The following is a 22861-nucleotide window of genomic DNA, read 5'->3' as shown; positions in this document are numbered from 1 at the left end:
TGACGTTATCCCAGATTTAGCCAGGTTCCCCATCCCTCAGCCCTTTACCCCACGATCAAAGCAAGATTATTCTCTGAAAGTAAAACTTTTAGCTAGTCAATTTAAAAGCTATCAGAAAACTGAGGCAACGTGCAATCTGTAGCACTCTCTCAAAACACTTGTACATCAGGCTCTGCTACATTCCAGATGCAATCAGACCCTGCAGAACACAAGAACATAAATAGAAGCAAATTTTTTAATCATATATAGCACACAGCTCCTAAACATTATTTTGGGCACAGCTTTAAGATACCTGTTACTATCTTTATTTTACCTAATAACCTCACTTACCTACAATTAAGCTGAGAAACTCACACCAAATATAACAACATGTTGTGTTGCTAGGAAAGAAGAAACACAGGGAGTAGTGACCACTGCTGCTTTGCTCAGTTAAACACTCTTACAGACCTACAGCATCACTGAAGCAGAGATTTCATTTACTTAGAAGTATAATAAATTGCTTGGGGATATCAAAACTATAATTTGTTTAGTTACATTTTATTTCACGCTGCAGTAGGAGAAAAACATGCATGACTAAAAAACTCCCACCCATTTCCAAACTACTTTTGCATCCAAAAACTACCTGATCTTTTTTCCAGAATAGATGTTGTTTTCAACATTACTGTTCCAGGAATCTTTTCAAACAGATCTGTTTTTCTACGTTTATGGGCAGTATCAATACAACAATAAATTAGGGAGACAGAAGGAAAAGAAGAAATAAAGAAGGAATTCTCCAGCTTCCTACTAATATACTTTTCTGGAACATGCAAATGACCTCAAGTTAGACAGAATGTACATTCTTCCTTCATCCCCTCTGCTTACTTAAAACAACTCTAAAGGGCAGAGGATGGATATGGACATAAACTGACAACTCAAGAAATGAATCAGCTCCTCTTTCATGAATTTAAGACCTGTGTTAAAAACAAATAAATAAATTTGCTCTATACAACAATATACCCACAAACTACACCCACAGCAGGGATGTATAAAGCAGGAGTACACACAGTTTGTGTCAGTACAGTTGAAGCTGACCCAGCTGTGTGGTCTACAGCTGCAGAAATTACTTTTGTTCAGCTGTTTTCAAACAAGTTCAACACACAGCAGATAAAAACATACTGAAGATTTTGATGCTATTAGCAATTAAATGAACACAAGTCTTAAAATGGAAGTCTCCACCAACTGCTACTCTACAGGTGACTACCTAGACTGCCTCATAGATTTAGGCTAGCGCTTCATACTGAGTATCAAGCTACTTCAGCAAGTTACCTTTTCAGTCCGCTGTATGGTACATTCCTACCCTTTTGACAACTCTCTAACAAAGGGGACAGAAGTGTTTTTGCAGCCCTGCAACAATCCAGATCTCGGGGATTTTCACACCACAATCTCCTCCTATTTTTTGGTGTTAAGTTTATTAACGAAGTTTTAAAACAAGCTGTGTGGTTCGGTTGATACGCTGGACGGAAGGAATGCCATCCAGAGGGACCTTGACACGCTTGTGAGGTGGGCTGATGCCAACCTCATGAAGTTTAACCATGCCAAGTGCAAGGTCCTACACCTGGGTCGGAGCAATCCCAGGCACAGCTACAGGCTGGGCAGAGAAGAGATTCAGAGCAGCCCTGCGGAGAAGGACTTGGGGGTGCTGGTCGATGAGAAAATGAACATGAGCCAGCAGTGTGTGCTGGCAGCCGAGAAAGCCAACCATATCCTGGGCTGCATCAAAAGGAGCATGACCAGCAGGTCGAAGGAGGTGATCCTGCCCCTTTATTCTGCTCTCGTCAGACCTCACTTGGAGTATTGTGTGCAGTTCTGGTGTCCTCAACAGAAAAAGGACATGGATCTGTTGGAACAAGTGCAGAGGAGGGCCACAGGAATGATCAGGGGACTGGAGCACCTCCCGTATGAAGATCGGCTGAGAAAGTTGGGACTGTTCAGCCTGGAGGAGAGAAGGCTGCATGGAGACCTCCTAGCAGCCTTCCAGTATCTGAAGGGGGAATATAGGGATGCTGGGGGTGGACTCTTCATTAGGGACTGTAGTGGTAGGACAAGGGGTAATGGGTTAAAACTTAAACAGGGGAAGTTTAGATTGGATACAAGGAGGAAATTCTTTCCTGTTACGGTGCTGAGGCACTGGAATGGGTTGTCCAGGGAGGTTGTGAATGCTTCATCCCTGGCAGTGTTCAAGGCTATGTTGGACAAGGCCTTGGGTAATATGGTTTAGGGCGAGGTGTCCCTGCCCATGGCAGGGGGGTTGGAACTTGATGATCTTAAGGTCCTTTCCAACCTTGACTATTCTATGATTCTATGATTCTATTTTTAGATTCAAATTACAAGTGAAGTCCAAAGACAAAAAATCACCTTACAATAATACATGGCCGGGGGGGGGAGGGGGAGGCGAGAGGGGAGATCCACATTTCTGAAGCTGCTACCGCTTCTGAGCTCTGCTCCAGACCCACTTCGAGGGTTCAATTCCCCACCAAGTGATTCCTCTGCCACAAAACGTGTCAGTTTTTTAGATCAATCAATTAATCAATCAATCAGCATTACATCTGCAAAACACACCACTTCTGAAACAATAAATAAATTGGGTATTATTGGAGACAACTTCTCTTCCATTTTTATGTTCCAATTGGACAACTTGTAGCAGAGGTTCCTGTGCACAGTTTCTAGAATCTTCTAGAGGACTGATATGAGGAAATTGGTATGGTATGAGGAAATCTTCTGCAAGATAATGCAGTGAAGAGAAAGGATAGCTCTTCTGGTAGACTGAAGGTGTGTAGGCAACAGACAGTTGAGAGCAAAGAAATGCTGTCATTGCTCCTCTTCTCTAAGGACATGCTATGTACAGACTGATAGAAAAATACTTTGAGGTACTGCTGCTTAAAGTTAAAAGCCAATTCAGTGACAACCTAAATATGAACAGCCTGAATGATCTACCACCACAAGGTAACCAACGTTAGCAACTAAAACATGTCCTATGCCTAGTTCTTGTAATCTGTCAGTTGTAGCTACAGCATAGTAAGTTATATATTTGATCCACAACTGAATCCTCCCTATTCACATAAAAAAGACAATTAAAAAAAAAATTAATTAAAAAAACCCACACTTGAAAGTAATCTGTCCACCAACAGTTACATTTAACACATTCAGAAAGCAAGAAATAGCTAGGTTAAGCCTTGTGTGAGAAGAGGCCATCTCGAATAATGCACTTACTATGCATAGATCCTCCACCATGTGCAGACTACCTATTACTGCATAGGAATCAAAAAGTCAGCTTTGATGAATATGAACTAAATGGTCAGCAGAATAAACTGGTGACCACAAAGTTGTCTATTTCACAGTATTAATTAATAAAGAATTAGTATTCTCTTCTCTGTCCAAGTGGTCACAAAGTTTTTTCTTTTGTTTTAATAATCAGAATTCTTTGCAGGAATATTTTATCACTACAGACTATTCTGTTAACTAGTGATGTCACACTTGAGTCTGAAAGCACAGTTACAGAGGAAAGATAATAATCTTAAGCACACTTCAAACAAGGCAGGATGTAGCATTTGGCAGTGTGACAGGAAAGAACACCTGTTTATAGCATGAGCAAAAAATACATTCCCAGAATATTAGCAACCATATCAATTTAGACCAAGTCAATAACTTTGTAACACTGCCTGATTCTGGGAACAAAGCACAGAAACACAAAAACTCAACTAGTAAAATGAAGTTCATATGATATTTAACTTACAAAATCTAATGCACGTACCTACAAGAATACCTGGGCCCAGCATTACCGCATTGACAAGTGAAATTCTTGGAATAACAAAGTTGTAAAGCAGTGAGTGCTTAAAGAACTCCATTCCACAAGAGAACTGTAAAATGTTGTTTCTTGAATTGCTGACACTATACCGATGTTAATATAACAATAGGATCTTCACCAGTAAGTCTATAACCTCACATACTACAGTAACTAAACAGTAATGCACCGCAACACTTTATAGTGTACCTGTCCCTCCAGACACAGTAATATCTCCTAATCAGTTCCAGGTTAGCCAGGTACTGCAACATAACTTTTGAAAGTATATTATTAAACCAGCATCAAATGCAGAAAATTCAGGGCCTACCACTATGTCTGGATATTAACAAGGAGTGAGATAAAAAGTTTAATACCCTCCTTTCTACAAACAACTAGCATTTTAAATCCATTCTGGAATACAGTATTTCTTACCCAAAAATACAACACACAAAAAAATCCAAACAACAAAGTGAAGCTAAATATTCAACCCAGAGAAGCAGAATATTTCATCACAAAGAGTCTGGCAACCTCTGAAAATATGTTCAGACCAATTCCCAGACAGCTTTATGGTATACTTGCTCCTAACAATAGTTACCAATTTCAGTATGTATACAATTTTATACCATTCTGCTACACAGAGATACTAATAAGATTCCCTGAGAATACATTTGCCTGGACAATGCATTTAAAGGAAAGAATGAAACATTACATGCTTCCTTAACCGTTCACTAGGCATTTAAGGACACTTCTCATTTACAGGTTTATACATGCAAACCAGAAACAAAGTAATGAGGCAAGTACTAGATAACCAAGCTGTATCTCATTCAAGTAAGTTATGATTTCTTAAATGGGTGATCAGAACACGTACTAAAGCAAAAATAACTGAACAGGCAATTTCATTTGTGAAATTTTGTCATCCTACTGTCATTTAAAAAAAAAAAAAAATAAGTATTTGTTTCCTTGGCAGTAGATTTCACTTTCAGTTTTTCTTCTTAATGACTGGCATGCTTCAAAAGCCTTTAAGACTTCATTAACATATTCTGAATGGAGACTGAAAAGCAGCTAGATTTACTGTATCTAGCACTCTTTCACTATGCTAATATCCATAAGTAGAGAAACAGAGTACATCTTTCAACTGTATTTTCACAGATCACATGCTATAGAGATCGTCTAATTTCAAAATACTTCTAGAGAAGACTGTTAAAATACTTAAAGGTTAAGACAACATAACACTTACACTACTGTACAACAGTAGCTGTAGCAATGCAATACTGGAACTGATACCTACCTACTATTACTGGTTAGAAGACCTGTCTTCTTACATTAAGATACAAATGACTTTAAAAGAATGTAGTAACCACACTTACATAAGCATGAATGATCACGTAGAGTGCAGTATGATACTACCTTGGTTTGGAAAAAATATGCTTGACAAGTAATTCACCAATTACTATCACATTAACCTGTCTACAAATCTCAGCAGAAGTACAGCTCATTATGGGTTATAAAATATGTGCAGAGACCTCACAAAAAAAAAAAAAAGCAGCACATAACTGTTCTTGTAAGAACACATTACTTACTGTTTTTATCTGAAAGTGTGATCTAAGAATGTAAGTTCCTGGATCACCTTAATCCAGCCTTTCTGCTTGACAATCAAGATCTTTAATCACTTACAGAACTGTGGCTTTAAGTATCTTCTGAGGTTTCCTTTTCCAAGAACAACAGCAGTACCCACATAAAGCAATAAAGATGAAAAAAACTGTAATAATGCAGAAGACCTCTTTAATTAATGTAGTATGATGAAGAATTACATGACATCAATCTTTCACAGGGAGGTCTGCTGCCTCCCTGGGGCCAAGGTAAGGGACTTGACCGGAAAACTCAGTCATCTAGTACCACTTGGCAACTACTATCCCTCATTAGTCTTCCAGGTGGGCAACAAGGAAATCTCATCAAGAAGCCTGAGCAGACTCAAGAAAGACTTCAGAGCCTTCAGGTGACTGGTTCAGGGTTCAAGAGCCCAAACAGTTTTCTCTTACCACCTGCCAGTTGCAATCAGTGACAATGCTTACATCAGAAAAATCTCACTAATTCCTTGCTCCATGACTGGTGTCAGCATCAAAAGTTTGGGGTTTTGACCCTGGGTCAGTCCATACAGCACCAGGCCTGCTGGTGGCACATGAGGTACATTTGTCCCGAAGGGGGAAAAGGATTCTAGCCCAGGAGCTACCAGCCCCCCATTGAGAAGGCTTTAAGCTAGGTTTGAAACAGACAGGAGGCTCGCTAGACATGAGCCATGGGGTAGCATGCCACTGTTGGGAGTCCAGATCCACAGTGCAACTTAGATGTATTTATGCCAATGCTCACAGCATAGGCAGAAAACAGGAGGATTGGAAGCCATTGTGCAGCAGGGAAATAATGATATAATCACCATCACAGAAACATGGTGGAATGATTCACATGATTGGAGTGCTGCAGTGGATGGTGACAGGCTTTTCAGGAGGGATGAGCAAGGAAAAAGAGGTGGTGAGGTTGTGTTGTATGTCAGGGAGTGCATCAACTGCCTGGAACTCAATGTTGTGAGTAAGAAGCCTGAATGTTTGCGGGTGAAGATCAGGGGGGAGGCCAACCAAGGTGATGTCCTGGTAGGAGCCTGTTACAGACCACCTAGTCAGGATGAAGCTACAGATGAAGTGTTCTTCAAACAACTGGGACAACTTTCAGGTCCCTTGCCCTTGTTCTCACAGGGGACTTCAATCTACCAGATGTCTACTGGAAGCACAACACAGCAGAGAAGAAACAATCCATGAGGTTCTTGCAGGTGTGGAAGCTACCTTCCTAACACAACTGGTTAGTGAGCCAACGAGGGGAGATGCCTGGCTAGATTTGCTGATCACAGAGAAGGACTGGTGGGTGATGCGATAGATGGTTGGAGGCCACCCTGGGCAAACCCATCACTTAATGACTGAATTTTCAATCCTTGGAGAAGTCTAGAAGGTCAGCAAAACCTCCACCTTAGACTTCCAGAGGGCTGACTTTGGCCTGTTTAGGATGCTGGCTGGCAGAATTCCTTGGAAAACATTACTGAAGGACAAAGGGTCCAGCAAGGCTGGAAACTCTTCAAAGATGAAATCCTGAAAGCACAGGAGTAGGTGGTCCCTATGGGCCAACAGTCAAACCAACCTGGCTGAACAGGGAGATACTGCTGGAACTCAGGAGAAACGAGAGAATTTATCACCTGTGGAAGAAGGGACTGCCACACCATGAGAAGTACAAGGATTATGTAGAGAGAAAGTTAGAAAGGTGAAGGCACAGATGAACTAAATATGGCCACTGCCATAAAATAAAAAGTACTTGTACAAATACATTAGCAATAAAATGAGGGCCAAGGAGAACCTCCATCTTCTACTGGATACTCGGTGAAACCCAGTGACAGAGGATGAGGAAACGGTGGAGGTACTTAATGCTGCCTTTGCCTCAGTCTTTAATAGTCACACCAGCCATCCTCAGGGTACTCAGTTCCCCAAGTTGGATGGCACATGCGGAGCTGACTGAAGTCCCTATAATTCAGGAAGAAATGGTTAAGAGACCTCCTGCTCCACTTAGACATATACAAGTCTATGGGTTCAGATGGGTTCCACCCAAGAATGCTAAAGGAGCTGGCAGAGGAGCTTGCTAAGCCACTCTCCATCACCTATCAACAGTCCTGGTATAGCGGGGAGGTCCCCGAGGGTTGGAGGCTGAGCAACATGACACCTCTCTACAAAAAGGGCAGGAAGGATGACCCTGGGAACTACAGGCCTGTCAGCCTGAGCTCAGTGCCAAGGAAGGTCATGGAGCAAATGATCCTGAGTGAGATCATAAAGCACATGTGGGAAAATGGAGAGATAAGGCCCAGTCAGCATGGGGTCATAAAGGGCAGGTCCTGCTTGAACAACCTGATCTCCTTTTGTGATAAGGTGACTCACCTGGTTGATGAAGGAAAAGCTGTGGACATTGTGTATTTGGATTTAAGTAAAGCATTTACATTGCCTCCCACAGCATTCTCCTGGAAAAACTGTCTGCTCACAGCCTTGATATGTGTATTCTTCACTTAGTCAGAAGGTGGCTGGATGGCAGAGCACAAAGAGCGGTGGTAAATGGTACCACTAGTTGGTCACCAGTCAGTAGTGGTCCCCCTTCAGGGCTCCGTGTTGCGACCAGTGTCAGTATCTTCATTTAATGATCTGGATGAGGGGACTGAGTGCACCCTCAGTAAATTTGCAGAGTGCACCAAGTTGGGTGGGAGTGTTGATCACATGAAAGACAGGAAGGCACTGCAGAGGGATGTGGACAGGCTGGATTGACGGGCTGTAGCCAACGGTATGAGGTTCAACAAGGCAAAGTGCTGGGTCCTCCATTTGGGCCACAACCACATGAAACTCTCTAGGCTTAGGGAAGAGTGGCTCGAAAGCTGCTCAGTGGGAAAGTACCTGGGGGAGCTGATTGACAGCCACTGAACATGAGCCAGTTTGTGCCCAGGCAGCCAAGAAGTGAACAGCATCCTGGCCTGTATCAGAAATAGTACGGCCAGTGGGGCCACGGCAGTAATCATCACCCTGTACTGGGCACTTCTGAGGCTGCACCCTGAATACTATGGTGCTTCTATACAAACATCTGTAGTGTGGGGAATAAATAAGAGGAATTAGAGATGTGTGGACGTCTACGGGGATATGACATAATTGGTATCACAGAAACATGGTGGGATGGCTCCTATGACTGGTGTGTTGGAATGGAAAGTTACAGCCTCTTCAGGAAAGACAGGCCCAGCAGAGGGCAGAGGGAGTTGCTATTTATGTCAGTGATATGCTGGGGAGTATGGAACTCTGTCTGGGGACTGGTGTGATCAGTTAACAGAGTTTGTGGGTCAGGGTCAAAGGGAGAACAGCTATGGGGGACGTTAGTGTGGGGATCTGTTACAGACCGATTTATCAAGAGGACTCTGTGGATGAAGTGCTCTATAAACAGATAGGAACAACCTCATGCTCTCAGGCCCTTATCCTGATAAGGGACTTCAACAACCTTGGTATCTGTTAGAGGAATGGTACGGCCCAGCACAAGCAATCCAGGAGGTTCCTCTATTGTGTGGAAAACAGCTTTCGCCTGCAAGTAATAGAGGAGCCAACAAGGAGAGGTGCCATGCCTGACCTCGTATTCACCAACACTCCAGGGCAGCCTTGGCAGTAGCAATCACGAGATGGTTAAATTTGAGATCCTCAGGACAGTGAGAAGAGCGTGCAGCAAGCTCAGTGCCCTGGACTTCAAGAGAGCAGACTTTGGCCTCTTCAGGAACCTGCTCAGTAAGGTTCCATGGGATATAGCCCTAGAGGGCAGGGGGGCCCAAGACTCTTGGTTGATATTCAAGGATCACCTGGCTACAAGCTCAGGAGTGTGGTGTCCCAACTAGAAGTGCGGCACCAGGGCCAGGAGACCTCCTTGGATGGATAAGGAGCTGCTGAAGAAACTCTGAGGTTAAAAAGAAGCTTATAAGAGGCAGAAGCAAAGACAGGCAGCCTTGGAAGAATACAGGGATGTTGTCCGGGAAGCTAGGGACCAGGCTAGAAAAGCTAAGGCCCAGTTAGAATTAAACTTGGCTAGGGATGTTAAGGATAACAGGAAGGGATTATACAGGTATGGAGCGAATAAAAAACTAGGGACAACATGGGCCCTCTCTGGAAGCTATCAGGAGAACTGGCTACCCTGGAAGGTCTTAATGATTTCTTTGCCTTGGTCTTAACTGGCACAGGCTCTTGACCACACCTCCCAAGTCTTGGAAGGCAGACGCGGGGACTGTGACAATGAAGAGATTAGGTCCACTGCAGAACAGGATCTGGTTCAAGACTATCTTAAGAACCTGAATGTGCACAAGTCCAAGGGACCTGATGAAATCCATCCACAGGTCCTGAAGGAGATGGCAAATAAAGTTGCTAATCCACTGTCCATTCATATTTGAAAAGCCACAGCAGTCAGGTGAAGTTCCCGATGACTGGAAAAAGGGAAATATAACCCCCATTTTCAAGAAGGGGAAAATGGATGACCCAGGGAGCTACAGACCAGTCAAGTCTCACCTCTGTATCTGGCAAAATCTTGGAGCAGATTCTCCTGGAAGTCATGCTAAGGCACATGAAAAACAACAAGGTGCTTGGTAACAGCCAGCATGGCTTCACTACGAGGAAATCCTGCCTGACCAATCTGGTGGCTTTCTATGATGGGGCTACAGAACTGACAGACGGGATAGAGCAGCTGACATCATCTACCTGGACTTGTGCAAAGCCGTCGACACTGTCCCACACGACATCCTTGTCTCTAAATTGGAGAGACATCAATTTGATGGATGGACCACTCGGTGGATAAAGAACTGGCTGGATGGCCGCACACAAAGAGTTGGGGTCAATGGCTCAATGTCCAGCTGGAGACCAGTAACAACTGGTGTCCCTCAGGGATCAGTGTTGGGACCAGTCTTGTTCAACATCTTTGTCGCTGACATGGACAGTGGGATTGAGTGCACCTTCAGCAAGTTTGCCGATGACGCCAAACTGTGTGGTTCGGTTGATACGCTGGACGGAAGGAATGCCATCCAGAGGGACCTTGACACGCTTGTGAGGTGGGCTGATGCCAACCTCATGAAGTTTAACCATGCCAAGTGCAAGGTCCTAAACCTGGGTCGGAGCAATCCCAGGCACAGCTACAGGCTGGGCAGAGAAGAGATTCAGAGCAGCCCTGCAGAGAAGGACTTGGGGGTGCTGGTCGATGAGAAAATGAACACGAGCCAGCTTCAGTGTGCGCTCGCAGCCCAGAAAGCCAACTTTATCCTGGGCTGCATCAAAAGGAGAGTGACCAGCAGGTCAAAGGAGGTGATCCTGCCCCTTTATTCTGCTCTCTTCAGATCTCACTTGGAGTATTGTGTGCAGTTCTGGTGTCCTCAACATAAAAAGGACATGGATCTGTTGGAACAAGTTCAGAGGAGGGCCACGAGAATGATCAGGGGACTGGAGTACCTCCCATATGAAGACAGGCTGAGAAAGTTGGGGCTGTTCAGCCTGGAGAAACAAAAGCTGCATGAAGACCTCACAGAAGCCTTACAGTATCTGAAGAGGGCCTGTAAGGATTCTGGGGAGGGCCTCTTCGTTAGGGACTGTAGTGATAGGACAAGGGGTAATGGGTTAAAACTTAAACAGGGGAAGTTTAGATTGGATATATGGAGGAAGATTTTTACTGTAAGGGTTGTGAGGCACTGGAATGGGTTGCCCAAGGAGGTTGTGAATGCTCCATCCCTGGCAGTGTTCAATGCCAGGCTGGACAGAGCCTTGGGTGACACGGTTTAGTGTGAGGTGTCCCTGCCCATGGCAGGGGGTTGGAACTAGATGATTTTAAGGTCTTTTCCAACCCTAACTATTCTATGATTGTGCATCACCAACAGTGTGGCCGCCAGGGCAGTGATCATCCCTTCGTACTCAGCACTGTTGAGGCAGCACACTGAATACTGTGTTCAGTTCTGGGCCCCTCACTACAAGAGGGCCATTGAGGTGCTGGAGTGGGTCCAAAGAAGGGCAACAAAGCTGGTGAAGGGTCTGCAGCACAAGTGTGATGAGACCACTCAGGGAACTGGGGGTGTTCAGCCTGGAGAAGACTTGGTGGGGACCTTACCACTCTACAGCTACCTGAAAGGAGGTTGTAATGAGGTGGTGGTCGGTCTCTTCTTCCAAGTTACAGCTGATAGGGCAAGAGGTAACAGCCTTAAGATGCACCAGGGGAAGCTAAGATTGGATATTCGCAAAACATTATTCACAGAGAGCATAAGGCATTGGAACAAGCTGCCCACCTAAGTTGTGGAATCACCGTCCCTGGAAGTGTTCAAAAACCACGGATTAGGCCCTCCGTGATATGGTTAAGTAGCGGTCTTGGCAGTCTGGAGCAATGGTTGGACTTAAAAGATCTTCTCCAATCTAGATGATTTTGATTCTATTATTTTATTATGCACAGTTATTACATACACCATACAAGTTTCTTTAACAGAAACACATAAGGGTAAAGAGCTTCACCCAAAAGTTCAGCTGAAAAAACTGCCCAGAGGGTAAAAGTTAGTCTGATGAAATAAAGAACCTGTAACTTCCATTTGGGTACTCACTGAACACAAGCAATGTGGACTTTCAGAATTTCTAGTATTCTCCACCTCAACACTGATGTGTAAACTAACTTTTTTCTGCCTGCCAGAAGGATGCTGGAATTGCGAGCTCCATTTAATATTTCTACAGAAGCATTCAAGCATATCTCCAAACAGCATCTAATAATGAAAAGCCTAACTGAAAATTCAAATCATCTTCTAAGTATGTAACAGTGACTTTTTGGCCAACGGGATCAACTCAGGTCAAGAAAACACCAATAATCTTTGCTACAGATATTAGACACTTAGCTCACGGACTCCTGCCGTTCACTTAGTGTGATCAGTTTTCTTACATTTTTAAAGCCAAAAGAGAACCTGAACAGTATTTTTTATTCCACACAGAAAACTGTAGCCTACATCTGGATTATGTGGTTTATAAAAAGATTGCTTCAAAACTGGATGATCTTTAAACTCTTGTATTAACTACACTCAGAGTAGTATGCACATGGTCAACTTTTGCAGTAACTGTGTACTGGAACTGTTTCCCAAGGAAGAACAGTTGTCTCAATTGCAACTTAGACAAAAGCTAAATAAAAGGGAATTTAGAAGGCAACTACATAAAGAAAATTACGGTCTACATGAATTGGAATGTTTAATGTGTGCTGTCTTACAGGAGACTCACTCTCTCCTCAAGCAACTCTAGTTTCAATACTTGTCACAGCTCCCATAGAGGCTGCTCTGTCAAAAAATACTTTGTCTGGATATCATTCTACTAAAACATCCCATCTTCTTAGCAGCAGAACTGTCCAATTTGCATCAGTCACTTTTTTTTGACTGATGTATCAGTAACTGCTTAGGGTCCAAAAAGATACTTCTGACCCTGCACAATGAAACTCCACTCAGAGAAGCCATAACAGTAGAAGAGGGCAAGTAATCATACACAAACATCCTTATGTAAAGACTGCACAACCACAAGTTCAGTGGCTCCTTCTCACGTCTACAGAAGACTTTATGAATCTTGACTATACTACCCCCATGCTCTTAAGTTTTTGTATACACACTGTTTAGACATAAGGACACCCTACCTATACTGTTTTCACCTTGGCAATCCCAAATGTTTTTCCCCAACACTCCATTCCTTATTGCTGCTGACATTTTTAGCAAAGATGCTGAAAGAAACCAAACAGCAACACCTAACAGTCTCATACAAAAAATTAATTACAATAAAGGTTTACTTTCCTAAATGGGAAATAACTTTAATCTTGCTTGGACAGAAATAGCAAAGAAACCCCAGGCCACCCTTACCAATGCTTTTCATTCTTCACTCTGTAAGCAAGTTTCTCAATGAAAGCAAAGCTCAAACAGAAACAGATTGAGACAAACACGTTTCTTGCACAAGTTTCATTAAAAGTCCTGCCACTGACAATCTGTTCACCAAGATTTATGCTAATTTTTTATTCTTAATAGTTTGGACTTGCATAGCTTGCTGTTAAAAATTAACAGATACAAAATTTCAAGAAGGAGAAGCTACTCCCTAAAAAAAAAAAAAAAAAAACAAAAAAACAAACAAAAACACCACTATTAAAATCTTTGTTCTGTCTTCCCATACACTCAATGTTTTTTAGAGTGATCAGTCATAACTGAATACATAAGTAGGTGAAACTTCTGGACAAGAAAGTTCTCACAGATTCTAGATCCATATGCCTCCAGAACAGGATGAAAGTGGATCACGACATTTTAAAAAACGTAAACAAACAAGTTATTAGTGTCTGGAGAACATGGTTCAAATTTTTTTGCCACAAGAGTCACATTTCAAAGCAGCCTACAAGAATATACAAAAACATTATTTATGACACAAAAAATCCCACCTACAAGGTAACATGAATTAGTCCTTGTAACAGAGTGTGATTTGTTTTGGCTGCTTAAGTGTGTTGGTACAACTGCTACCGATCTGCTCTGGACTCAAGGCAAAAGGGTAGTCTTAACACTGGATGCTATTAAATGTCTTATTCTCAATAAATCATAATTAGGTAAGTATCAACAGTCTTGCAGAGACTCCCACAGTACTCAGCAGAAAGCATACAGGAAGAAGAATACCTAGAGAAGGAAGAATATAGAAGCTTACAGTATCTGAGGAAGGCTTTTCTACAATTATAGTGACGATCAATGAGCTCGATCATAGCACAGCGTGAATATGCTGTGCTACAACTCTTCACACAAAGCGGAAGTCTGGAACGCTAGACAAACCACACCACCTTGAAAGAAATTACAGAAACTTGCTGTTGACACAACAATCAATTCCAGAACAACCATGATAAATGTACATTAGTCATCTTTGTACTTAATCAACAAGACTAGCTTTCTCTAATAAGAAATTCATACTTTTCCTTAAGTCCTATAACTAAAATTAAGTACAGAAGCTACATTTTTGAGGCCACATTCTCCAACAATACAGTAGTTTTTACACCATTACTTCAAAACTATTTGTAGAATGCCCAGGTGGTACCAACACATTTTACCTTTGAAACTGGGCTTACTATAATCCAGAAAAAAAACAGCATACAAGATTACAGCCAACAGGAAACAGCTGAAAGTCAAGAACTATAAAGAGAAGATTTCTTGACTTAAACAGAAGATGAAGGTGAAGGCATCCATTCTCAGTCTCAAGCAACAACTCCTACATGATTCAAGTCTGCACCTCTTCCAAGTTATACTTTCTAATAAGAAGTTAAGGTTTTGAAGATTATTTTTCCCCTTTATCACTGGATGAGACTAAAAAAAAAATATGCTAATTTAGATATGACATTTTCTTCTTGGATGCAACTCTAAACCCTATTAAAGGAACATCTGCTCATTAACTTCTAACTGAAGGATGAAGTTAGAGCAGCAAAGTTTCTCTTCTTTCGCAGTTCTCAGCAGTCTTCTAATCAGGTAAACAAAAGTTCACGGCATCTTCTGGCTAATACTTAGGATTATCTGATACTGGGGAAAAAAATATATATAAGGATGTCAACATATAAAGATGCATTGAAATCGTCAGAAGCATGAAAAGATTCATCCATCTATCTGCTGATTAGATGAGAGTGGTCAAATACCATCCCTTATGGGATGGTCTTCTATAGCACCAGCAACTGAAGTTCAGCAACAGTAGTGACAAGGAGAGCAAGTTACTATCTGCAGCTTGTAAGGATACCTGTAATGAAGAACTGACTATTATCTCAACCTTCGATAATCAACAACAGAAAAAAAAAAGTAAGAACAATTCCCAAACATACCAGGGCACTTGTTTTAACATAATTTAATAGTTAAAATATTAGGAGTAGAGATCTAGTTAATGGCTCTTATAGAAGAGAATCACCTAACTTCTATTAATGTAAATTATATCAACATTTAATCACATTTCATCACTGGAAATACTCATCATCTAGTTATCAGTGCAGCATACATATCAGGTGTGTTCTGCATCTAAGGGTTTGTGAGGGTTTTTTTTTAATATAAAAAGAAATATTTAGTTTCCAAGAGCTTCCAGATTGATTGCAAAGCTACTAGCACTAAACTATCCTAACTCAACTACATGAATAAATATACGTGCCACAAAATATAGCCTTAAAGCTGCTTGCAATTTCTTACAGGTTATACTTTTTTCCAGCTTCCCAGTACTGAAGTCATACATGTAAAGTATAGTGTCCCGGTTTCATATATGCTTCAGCTTTTCCTTCAATTTGTTTACATGCTTTGAACAACAAAGATAATGGTACAAAGGAGTGGTAAGTTGCATTAGAAATTTTACAGTAAAAATCTAACAAAAAGCTGGTTCCAGCAAACAACTTCTGCAAGCATATAAAAAAAAACCCTTACTAATAAGGCTACCAAATGGCCAGAGAAATTCAAAGTATACTTCACAAATGCTTGGGTATTTTGGAATGCAGTATTATCATACCTGCCCTGAAGACTTCAGATGAGACTTACTAAGCTACAGAGCTACCTGCTACCAACTTTGAAGAATGGCAACCGCTTCCTTTCTGAGACTTTTTCAAACTACTTCTCCTAAACTTAACTGCTCCAGTTGAAGATCTCTCACACCCAGATGCTGCCTGAAGCAGAAGGGGTTTCGACACTTTCAGCTGAAAATGTTTACAATTTTCCAAACAAAATAAAGCTGGGAAGAGACTGTATTAAGAAACTCAATTGTTTTATTAATAGTTTTAGCACTCCCATTCCTTGGGGAATGACTCCACAAATAATGTTTTTCTATTCTTCTGGAAATTCAACCAAGCTCTAAGTATTTGGGATGCCCTTAAACATACAGTTTTCAAACGTGAAGCTTAGAAGACTGAACTCACACAACTTTCTATCTACTGCTCATATGCCAGCCCAGGTTAGCAGAAGTTAAAGAGGTCTTGTATAAAAAAGGCTGTAGGTAAACCAAGGCATGTCCTATTGTCAGATTTACCACTGTATTTCACAGAGACTGCTTTATCACAAGGATGCTCTCACACAAAACTAAAGCTCCTCCACTTCTCCTATCCCTCTACTGTTTGAGTTACATTTACAGAAAAAAACCAACAAAACACTAAACCCTTGGTCCTGACAAACCCCATGTAACAGTCACCTTGCACAGCTAAGTAACACAATGCACACACACTACCATACTTAATTGTGCATAAAAGCGGAGTTGGATTTCTTCTTGTGAAGTAAGCCTGATTTGCAACGACTTTCACATAAAGTAAATCAATGGCTTCAAAACTTGCACCTCCACCTGCTGACTTCAGTGTCCCATGAAACAGGTTTGGAGTGTCTTCCTCACCAACAAGATTAACAACTGCAAAAGCAGCCTCAGCCACTGCCTCTTAAATGTAGTGGGAAGAAACATCTGAGCTCCAACATCCTTCTTTTCTGACTCTGGTAAGCACTATGAAAAAGCCACTTAAGATGATGGTTTCTTTAACAGTAATAGCCATTTACAAGTTTTCACTGAATTCAAATTTCAACAGGGCAGAGAAGATGATGGAAACTGTGCACACTATGCACAACTGCAAAATGCAATTAATACCAGACAGCCTTAAGTTTTTGGCAAGTTTTCAAACTTAAAATAAGCTTCAACATATATTTACTGTTCAATTTCTCTAGTGTTATAACTAAAAGCTAGAAATTCCACAGTGACTATAGCTTGGTCCACTGAAAATCTGCTCTAGTAGGTCAAGATGCCAGGAATTTGTCTACTCTAATAATCTCCTTCACTTTCATGAATGAAAATAGGAATTTCTATCCTCATCAATAAATGCTATATAGGTTTTCCAGTTAGGATAGACAAAGTATGTTGACAGAAAAAAGATTGTCTTGACTTTCTGAATTTTAGAGGAACTCCATACAGTGCACTGTAATTTACAAGGTTACTCACAATTAACGTACAACACCACAGATAAAGCTTTAGCTGGGAATAGTCTGTGGTGGAGCAAAGTTAAGATATGACTTATTCCAGCATAAGGAAGTATTTGTGTCTCTCCAAGAAACTCCCCCTAGTCAATAATCCAACTTCTTCAACAAAGAAAGCAAGAGAAACCACTGCAGGCTTCCACATTCAATAAACTTCTCTGGCTAAGCACAGACTAGGCTACTGCATGACAGTAAAGAACTATGCATACAATACTATTCCTTTTCCTCAAACAGTTCGACCTCAATCTATAGAATGACTTGACTTCTCTGGCTGATAGACAGTTACTCAGCACTGCCCAGGGTGTCCTTGCAGATCAGACCAAATTACAGGCAATGCTATCCTCTTACTTGTCACATATGAATAGTCCTCCTGGCAGTAAGAGTTAAAAAACAGAAACCAGTCTGTTCAATCAAGTAGTGCTCTTCCTGGTTTTGCAAAGGGAAGAGGAAAAAAGAAAAAGAAAAAAAATAGTCACAGCACCACGTTTTTAATCAGTAGTTCTAGGGCATTTTAATCCTTAAGAGCAGAACAAGAAGCACTGTCCACTTAAAGTCCTGTATTTGTGTTGACAATCAGACAACACCAAATTAGACTGCAACACAAACTAAATTAACTGGACATGGACACTCCTAAAGAACTGCAAAATAATTGCTCTAGCTTAAAGTGTTGGTTCAAGCTGTTCTGTACTGCAAGCTAAGAAAATTAACTTGAAATTCTGCCCATAAACAGTGACTCACTTAGGTTTCTCTATAGTTATAACCTCATAAACCTCCCATTTTTAGAAGAAAGATTATTTAGCCAGTTTCCTGGTACCCATCATTTGAAAGTTCCAAGTATTTCTAGAAGTTCCCAGACTGCAGTAACCAGTAGTCAGTTACACTAACAAACTGCACAAATTACCATACTGAGCACTAACCAGATAAAACAGGAAAGGAATTTGGACTAATACTTTTTTCCAACACAGGCAGGAAACTTCAGGTCTTCCATGGTTTAAAGCAGCATATGATTTCTATTGACCTCACATTTAATTTTTTTGATCACAGCCCTGAGAGAGCTGCAGCTATTCATCAGTTTCCTTTGCTCACATCTGTCAACATCCAATTTTACTTGTGCAACAGCAATCCTTCTGACCTTTTTTCTACTTACTAGCACCATGGAATCAGAAAAACAACCCACTTCAGGATTAGTTATGGTAATTGCAAGAAAACAACCAGAAATGGTGAGTGAAGCTATTTAAAAAAAAAAAAAAAAAGGAACTCCTTAACTCACTGAACGTGATCCCAACCGTGTCCTAAACTGAATAAACTAAATACTAAACTCACAAATGCTGCTAATGTCAGTGTCTTTAGCTGTAATATTTCACTGTTCTGCTTTCTTAAGCAAGAGATCTCTTAACTAAAATGTTCAAGCTAATTGGTGTAGCCACTGACAAGAGTACACAGAAAAGCCCAACTCATGACAGGCTCATTTTCCCTGCTTCTCAGGTGGGTAAGCCCCGTGTGCCACATTAAGCTCTGAAATGGAAGAAGGGGTGTGCTGGCACAGCATGAACCTGCACAGGTTACACAACTTCAAGACCAATATTCCTTGATTTGGTCCCTTCAGAGAAGTACAAGATTGTCCGAAATGGCCTTGAAAGAATCATCCCCACCAATGCTCTGCAATCTGTAGAACACAGGGATCTACTAATTTGCTATAAGGCTCACAATCTAGCCTTAACATCTAGCCACTGATGCTTACCTGCTAGTTCACAGTTTAATACGTCTTACTTTTCTCCCCTTATTTGTAAGATAGACACTTCATCTCTTCTCAGGCAGAAATCTCCCTGCCTGGCGTTTACCAGTTTAGGTGAGCACTGCAACACTCATCTGCTGCAAGACGGTGCACCCTAGAAGCCAAGCTCCCACGCACCGGTAACATTAGTGTTTGGTAGTAGCTGTGCCTCACTCAACAACTCACACACCGAGTACACCCCATAGTTTACATAACGCAGCTGGAAAGGTCACTGCCTTCGGCAGAAATACAGCCCGAGGCAACCCATTCGGATGACAGCTCGCCTGTCCCGAGGGACGGCGGGGAGAGGGTGGGCAGAAGTGTGCGTGTGTGCGTGTCCCAGCCCCGCACCTTAGTACCCAACGGCAAACACCGCCGGGACGCGCGGCTCTGCCCGCGCAAACGGGCCGCTGTGCGCCCGCCCCGCAAGGAGGTGGGAGTGGCTCGCAGCTGGCGGGCCCGAAAACCGTTACACGGCCGCGGCACTGAGGGGACAGAGCTCTCGCACCGCCCCTCCCCGCCCCGCCACGTGTGGCCCCGGGGGTGCAGGGACACGTTCCGCCGTGGAAACCGGCCGCGGTACCGGCCGAAGCAGCGGCAGGGCAGGCAAAGGCAAACCGGCGAAGCGCTCCACTCCCCTGGGATGGCTAGGAGGGCAGAGGGTCCCTCACCCCCTCAGGGGCAGCCCTGTCACTTCGGTAGGATAAAAGCAGGGGCTGGGGGAGGAGCCTCCCGCGGTTCAGGTGGGAAAACAAACACAAAGGGGCCTCCGACACCCGCTCGCCCTCGGGCAAAAAGGCATGCATGAGGGCGCAGGCAAACCCGCGCCGGGAGCCGGACCCTCGTGAGGCTAAACGCCCCGGCTGCCTCCTGCCCCGCACCCTACGGGACAGGGGTAAACAAAAGCCGTAGGACAACACATGGGTGGGGATGGGGACCTCCGCGGCGGCCACACAAAGAGCCGAGCCCGAGAGCAGACGCGCCGGGCGGGAGACGGAGGGAGCCCCCGCCAGTCCCCACCCCTGCCACCCAGGTAGGGGCGTTTCCGCCTCACCTGCTTGCCCCGGTAGAAAAGGCGCTGGCGGTTGGGGCTCACGCGGAAGGTCTCCTGGATCTTCTCCCGCAGGCACTCGATCTTAGTAAGGCGACTCAGGTCGTCGATGGTTTGGGTCTGGGTGCCGTCTATCGTGCGGACCTGGATCCACATGGTGCGTGCCCTCCCACTCGCTCAGCCCGCCGCAGGGAATAGAGAGGAAGAGCTGGGGTAGGATCTGGAAAAGGGGTCCGCTCTCCGGGAGCGCGTCTGCGGCGTGCGGTGGAGAAAGGGAGGGGGCCGGGCACTTCCCCCGCTCTTTGTTCGGCTCAGTGGGGCAGGATTTTCAAATCCCGCGGAACAGACGCAAGCCTCCCCCCTGCCCCCCCGCCCGTCGGGCCGCTGTCCCCGATCGTAGGGACGCGCAAGAGGGAAGAAGACCCGGGCCGAACCCACCCCCCCACCCCCCCCGCCGCTCCCCTATCGCCCGCACCGCGAGCCCCCTGAGGCAGCACAAGGCGAGGCGGAGCCGGGCGGGAACGGCCGCGGGCAGGTCTAACGGGAGCCGCCGGGAGCCATCTCCCGACCCCGGGGAGTGTTTACCAGGCGCTGCCGCTCTCACATGGAGGTCACGGCGCCAACGCTGATCTCGCGAGAGAGCCCGGCCGCGGCCGCAAAGACACCACACCACCGGGCGGGGGCGGGACAGCGGGAGCGAGGCGCGCGGGCGGTGCCACGTCCCCTCCCGCTGCGTTCGGCACCGCGCGCCGCCCCGCCCCTTCTCCCCTCCCCCCTCCCCAGCCCCCCCGTCCCGTTCGGTGCCCGGCTGGCGGCTGGCGCGAGGCCCTGGCGGGGCGGGTTTGGCTCGCGCGGGGGAAGCGGCCGTTGAGGTCTCCATGGCGGCCGGCGGGACGGGGCCGGGCACACACAGAGCCGGGAGCCGTGCCCGCCGGCGGAGCGGCCCCAGCGCTTCCGGAGCCTTAGCCCTGCCTGTTACATTCCACTGCTGGAACCGTGGGGCAAGGGAGGAAAAGGCGAGCCTCGTGTATCCTGCACATCTGACTGCGAGCTCCACTTTCTGCATGTTCCAAAACAGTAATCCTGCAAGTCAGCACAGAAAAATACGGGTTTGTCATGCTGGCGTGTAGCTTCAGTTGGAGCAGAGCACCACAGTGCCACTTGGACACTCTGTCACAGGACGACTGGGAAGAAAATCAAGGCCCAAACTGAGGAAACGTGGCTCAAGATACGGACGGTTTAATAGGTAAAGCAAAGGCGGTGCACACAAGCAAAGCAAAGTCAGAACCTAGTTCGGTGCTTCACATCAGCCAGCAAATGTTTAGCCATTTCCAGGAAACCAGAGCTTCATCAGGTGTAGAGGTTACTTAGGAAGACTAGCACCAACACTTAACACCCCACCCTTTCTCCTTCTTGCCCAGCTTTCATTGCTGAGTACAGTGTATGCTCTGGGGTCAGCTTGTCCCAACTGGGTCCTTTCCCAGCCTCCTGCATGCACACCCCCAGCACACTGCTCTCTGGGAGGGCAGTGTGAAAAAATGAAATGTCCTTGAGCCTTTTTGGCAGCAGCTGAAACATCCCTGTGTTACCAATGCTGTTTCAATCACAAATCCTAAAGAGCACCATACCAGCTACTATGAAGAAAATTAATCCTAGCCTAAACTAGTAAACGTGAATACTAGTAACATCCTGTAAAAATGCATTTGGTACAGGACTGTCTAGAAACCAGGAGATGCAATGGTGGATGCCTTCAGGAGGAATTCTGAGTAGCTTTATCATCTAAAACTGTGGCAGCTGGATTAAAATACGTATTTGCAAGATCCAGATAACATCAATGTACTTTTGTGCCTTTTCTGTACCAGGTGTTGTAAATATCACCAGTAGTGTTGAGTCGGGAAGAAAGAGATCAAAACCAACAGTTATTAGACCACCACATATTAATGAGACAGTTATTCTTAACTGCAGGTAACCGCATCGTACATGCAGTTACTGCCTCACATGGTGCACACACAGTCACCTAATGGAACCAGCGGCAGAGAGGCCAACCCCAGCAGTTCGCCCAGGAGCAGGGGCTCGTACCCACACCAGAGAGCTGTGTGCAAGGTCACACACACGCACAGTGCATTGTGTCAGCGGGTGTGCTTACAAACACTGTCCTGTAGTCTGCCATCCTATGGCAACCGCTGCTTTCTTGGATGTGGTGTGGGTTACATGATCCGTTATGGGTGCCAGTCTGTGCTGGAGGCCTTGGGCCCCTTCAGCACCTCCTTGGTATCCTGAGCTTACCTAGTTTTGACCCAAAATCACACTGAGTTCTCAGGAGGCTTTCAGATGCGGTCTCCAGCACCTATTTTTCCTCTCTTTGTTCTGCTGTTGTCTGGTAACTCTTTCTCCATCCATACCCAGTCACCTACAGAGCCTGCTTGCAAAAACACAAGCTTTTATGACACAGTATGGTAGCAAAGATTCCTGTATTTTACTTTCAGTTCTGAGAATTCCCACTGCTGTTTTGAGAGAATTACTTAAAGCTTGATTTTAGGGTACTAAGCATGTCAAAGGCAGCTGAACAAAAAGGTTCTTCGTTATTCTACAGATCTGTTTATTTCCTCTTCACCCTTGCTAAGCTAGTTCTCTCTA

At 44.2% G+C, this 22861-nt stretch overlaps 1 protein-coding gene across 7 annotated transcripts in view; it reads right to left on the bottom strand.

Moving 5' to 3' along the window:
* The window catches only part of UHRF2 (ubiquitin like with PHD and ring finger domains 2), a 92203-nt gene extending 71347 nt beyond the window's left edge, over positions 1-20856 (bottom strand). For 3 of the 7 annotated variants that reach the window (XR_009725092.1, XM_061351082.1, XM_061351084.1), the window contains exon 1: positions 20228-20856. Coding sequence is in view for 6 of the 7 variants with exons in the window: in XM_061351082.1 (XP_061207066.1) it covers positions 20228-20380 (153 nt within the window). In the remaining variant the exon portion in view is untranslated. The remainder of the gene's footprint in view (positions 1-20227) is intronic. The other 4 variants (XM_061351080.1, XM_061351081.1, XM_061351085.1 and 1 more) reach the window with 3 other exon arrangements.
* Positions 20857-22861: the final 2005 nt, after the last annotated feature.

This window comes from Neopsephotus bourkii, unplaced genomic scaffold, assembly GCF_033783945.1.
Source record: "Neopsephotus bourkii isolate Nb327-2 ecotype Australia unplaced genomic scaffold, CSIRO-AGI_Nbou_v1 NB_550, whole genome shotgun sequence".
Taxonomy (NCBI): domain Eukaryota; kingdom Metazoa; phylum Chordata; class Aves; order Psittaciformes; family Psittacidae; genus Neopsephotus; species Neopsephotus bourkii.
This window is presented reverse-complemented; position numbering and strand designations above follow the sequence as displayed.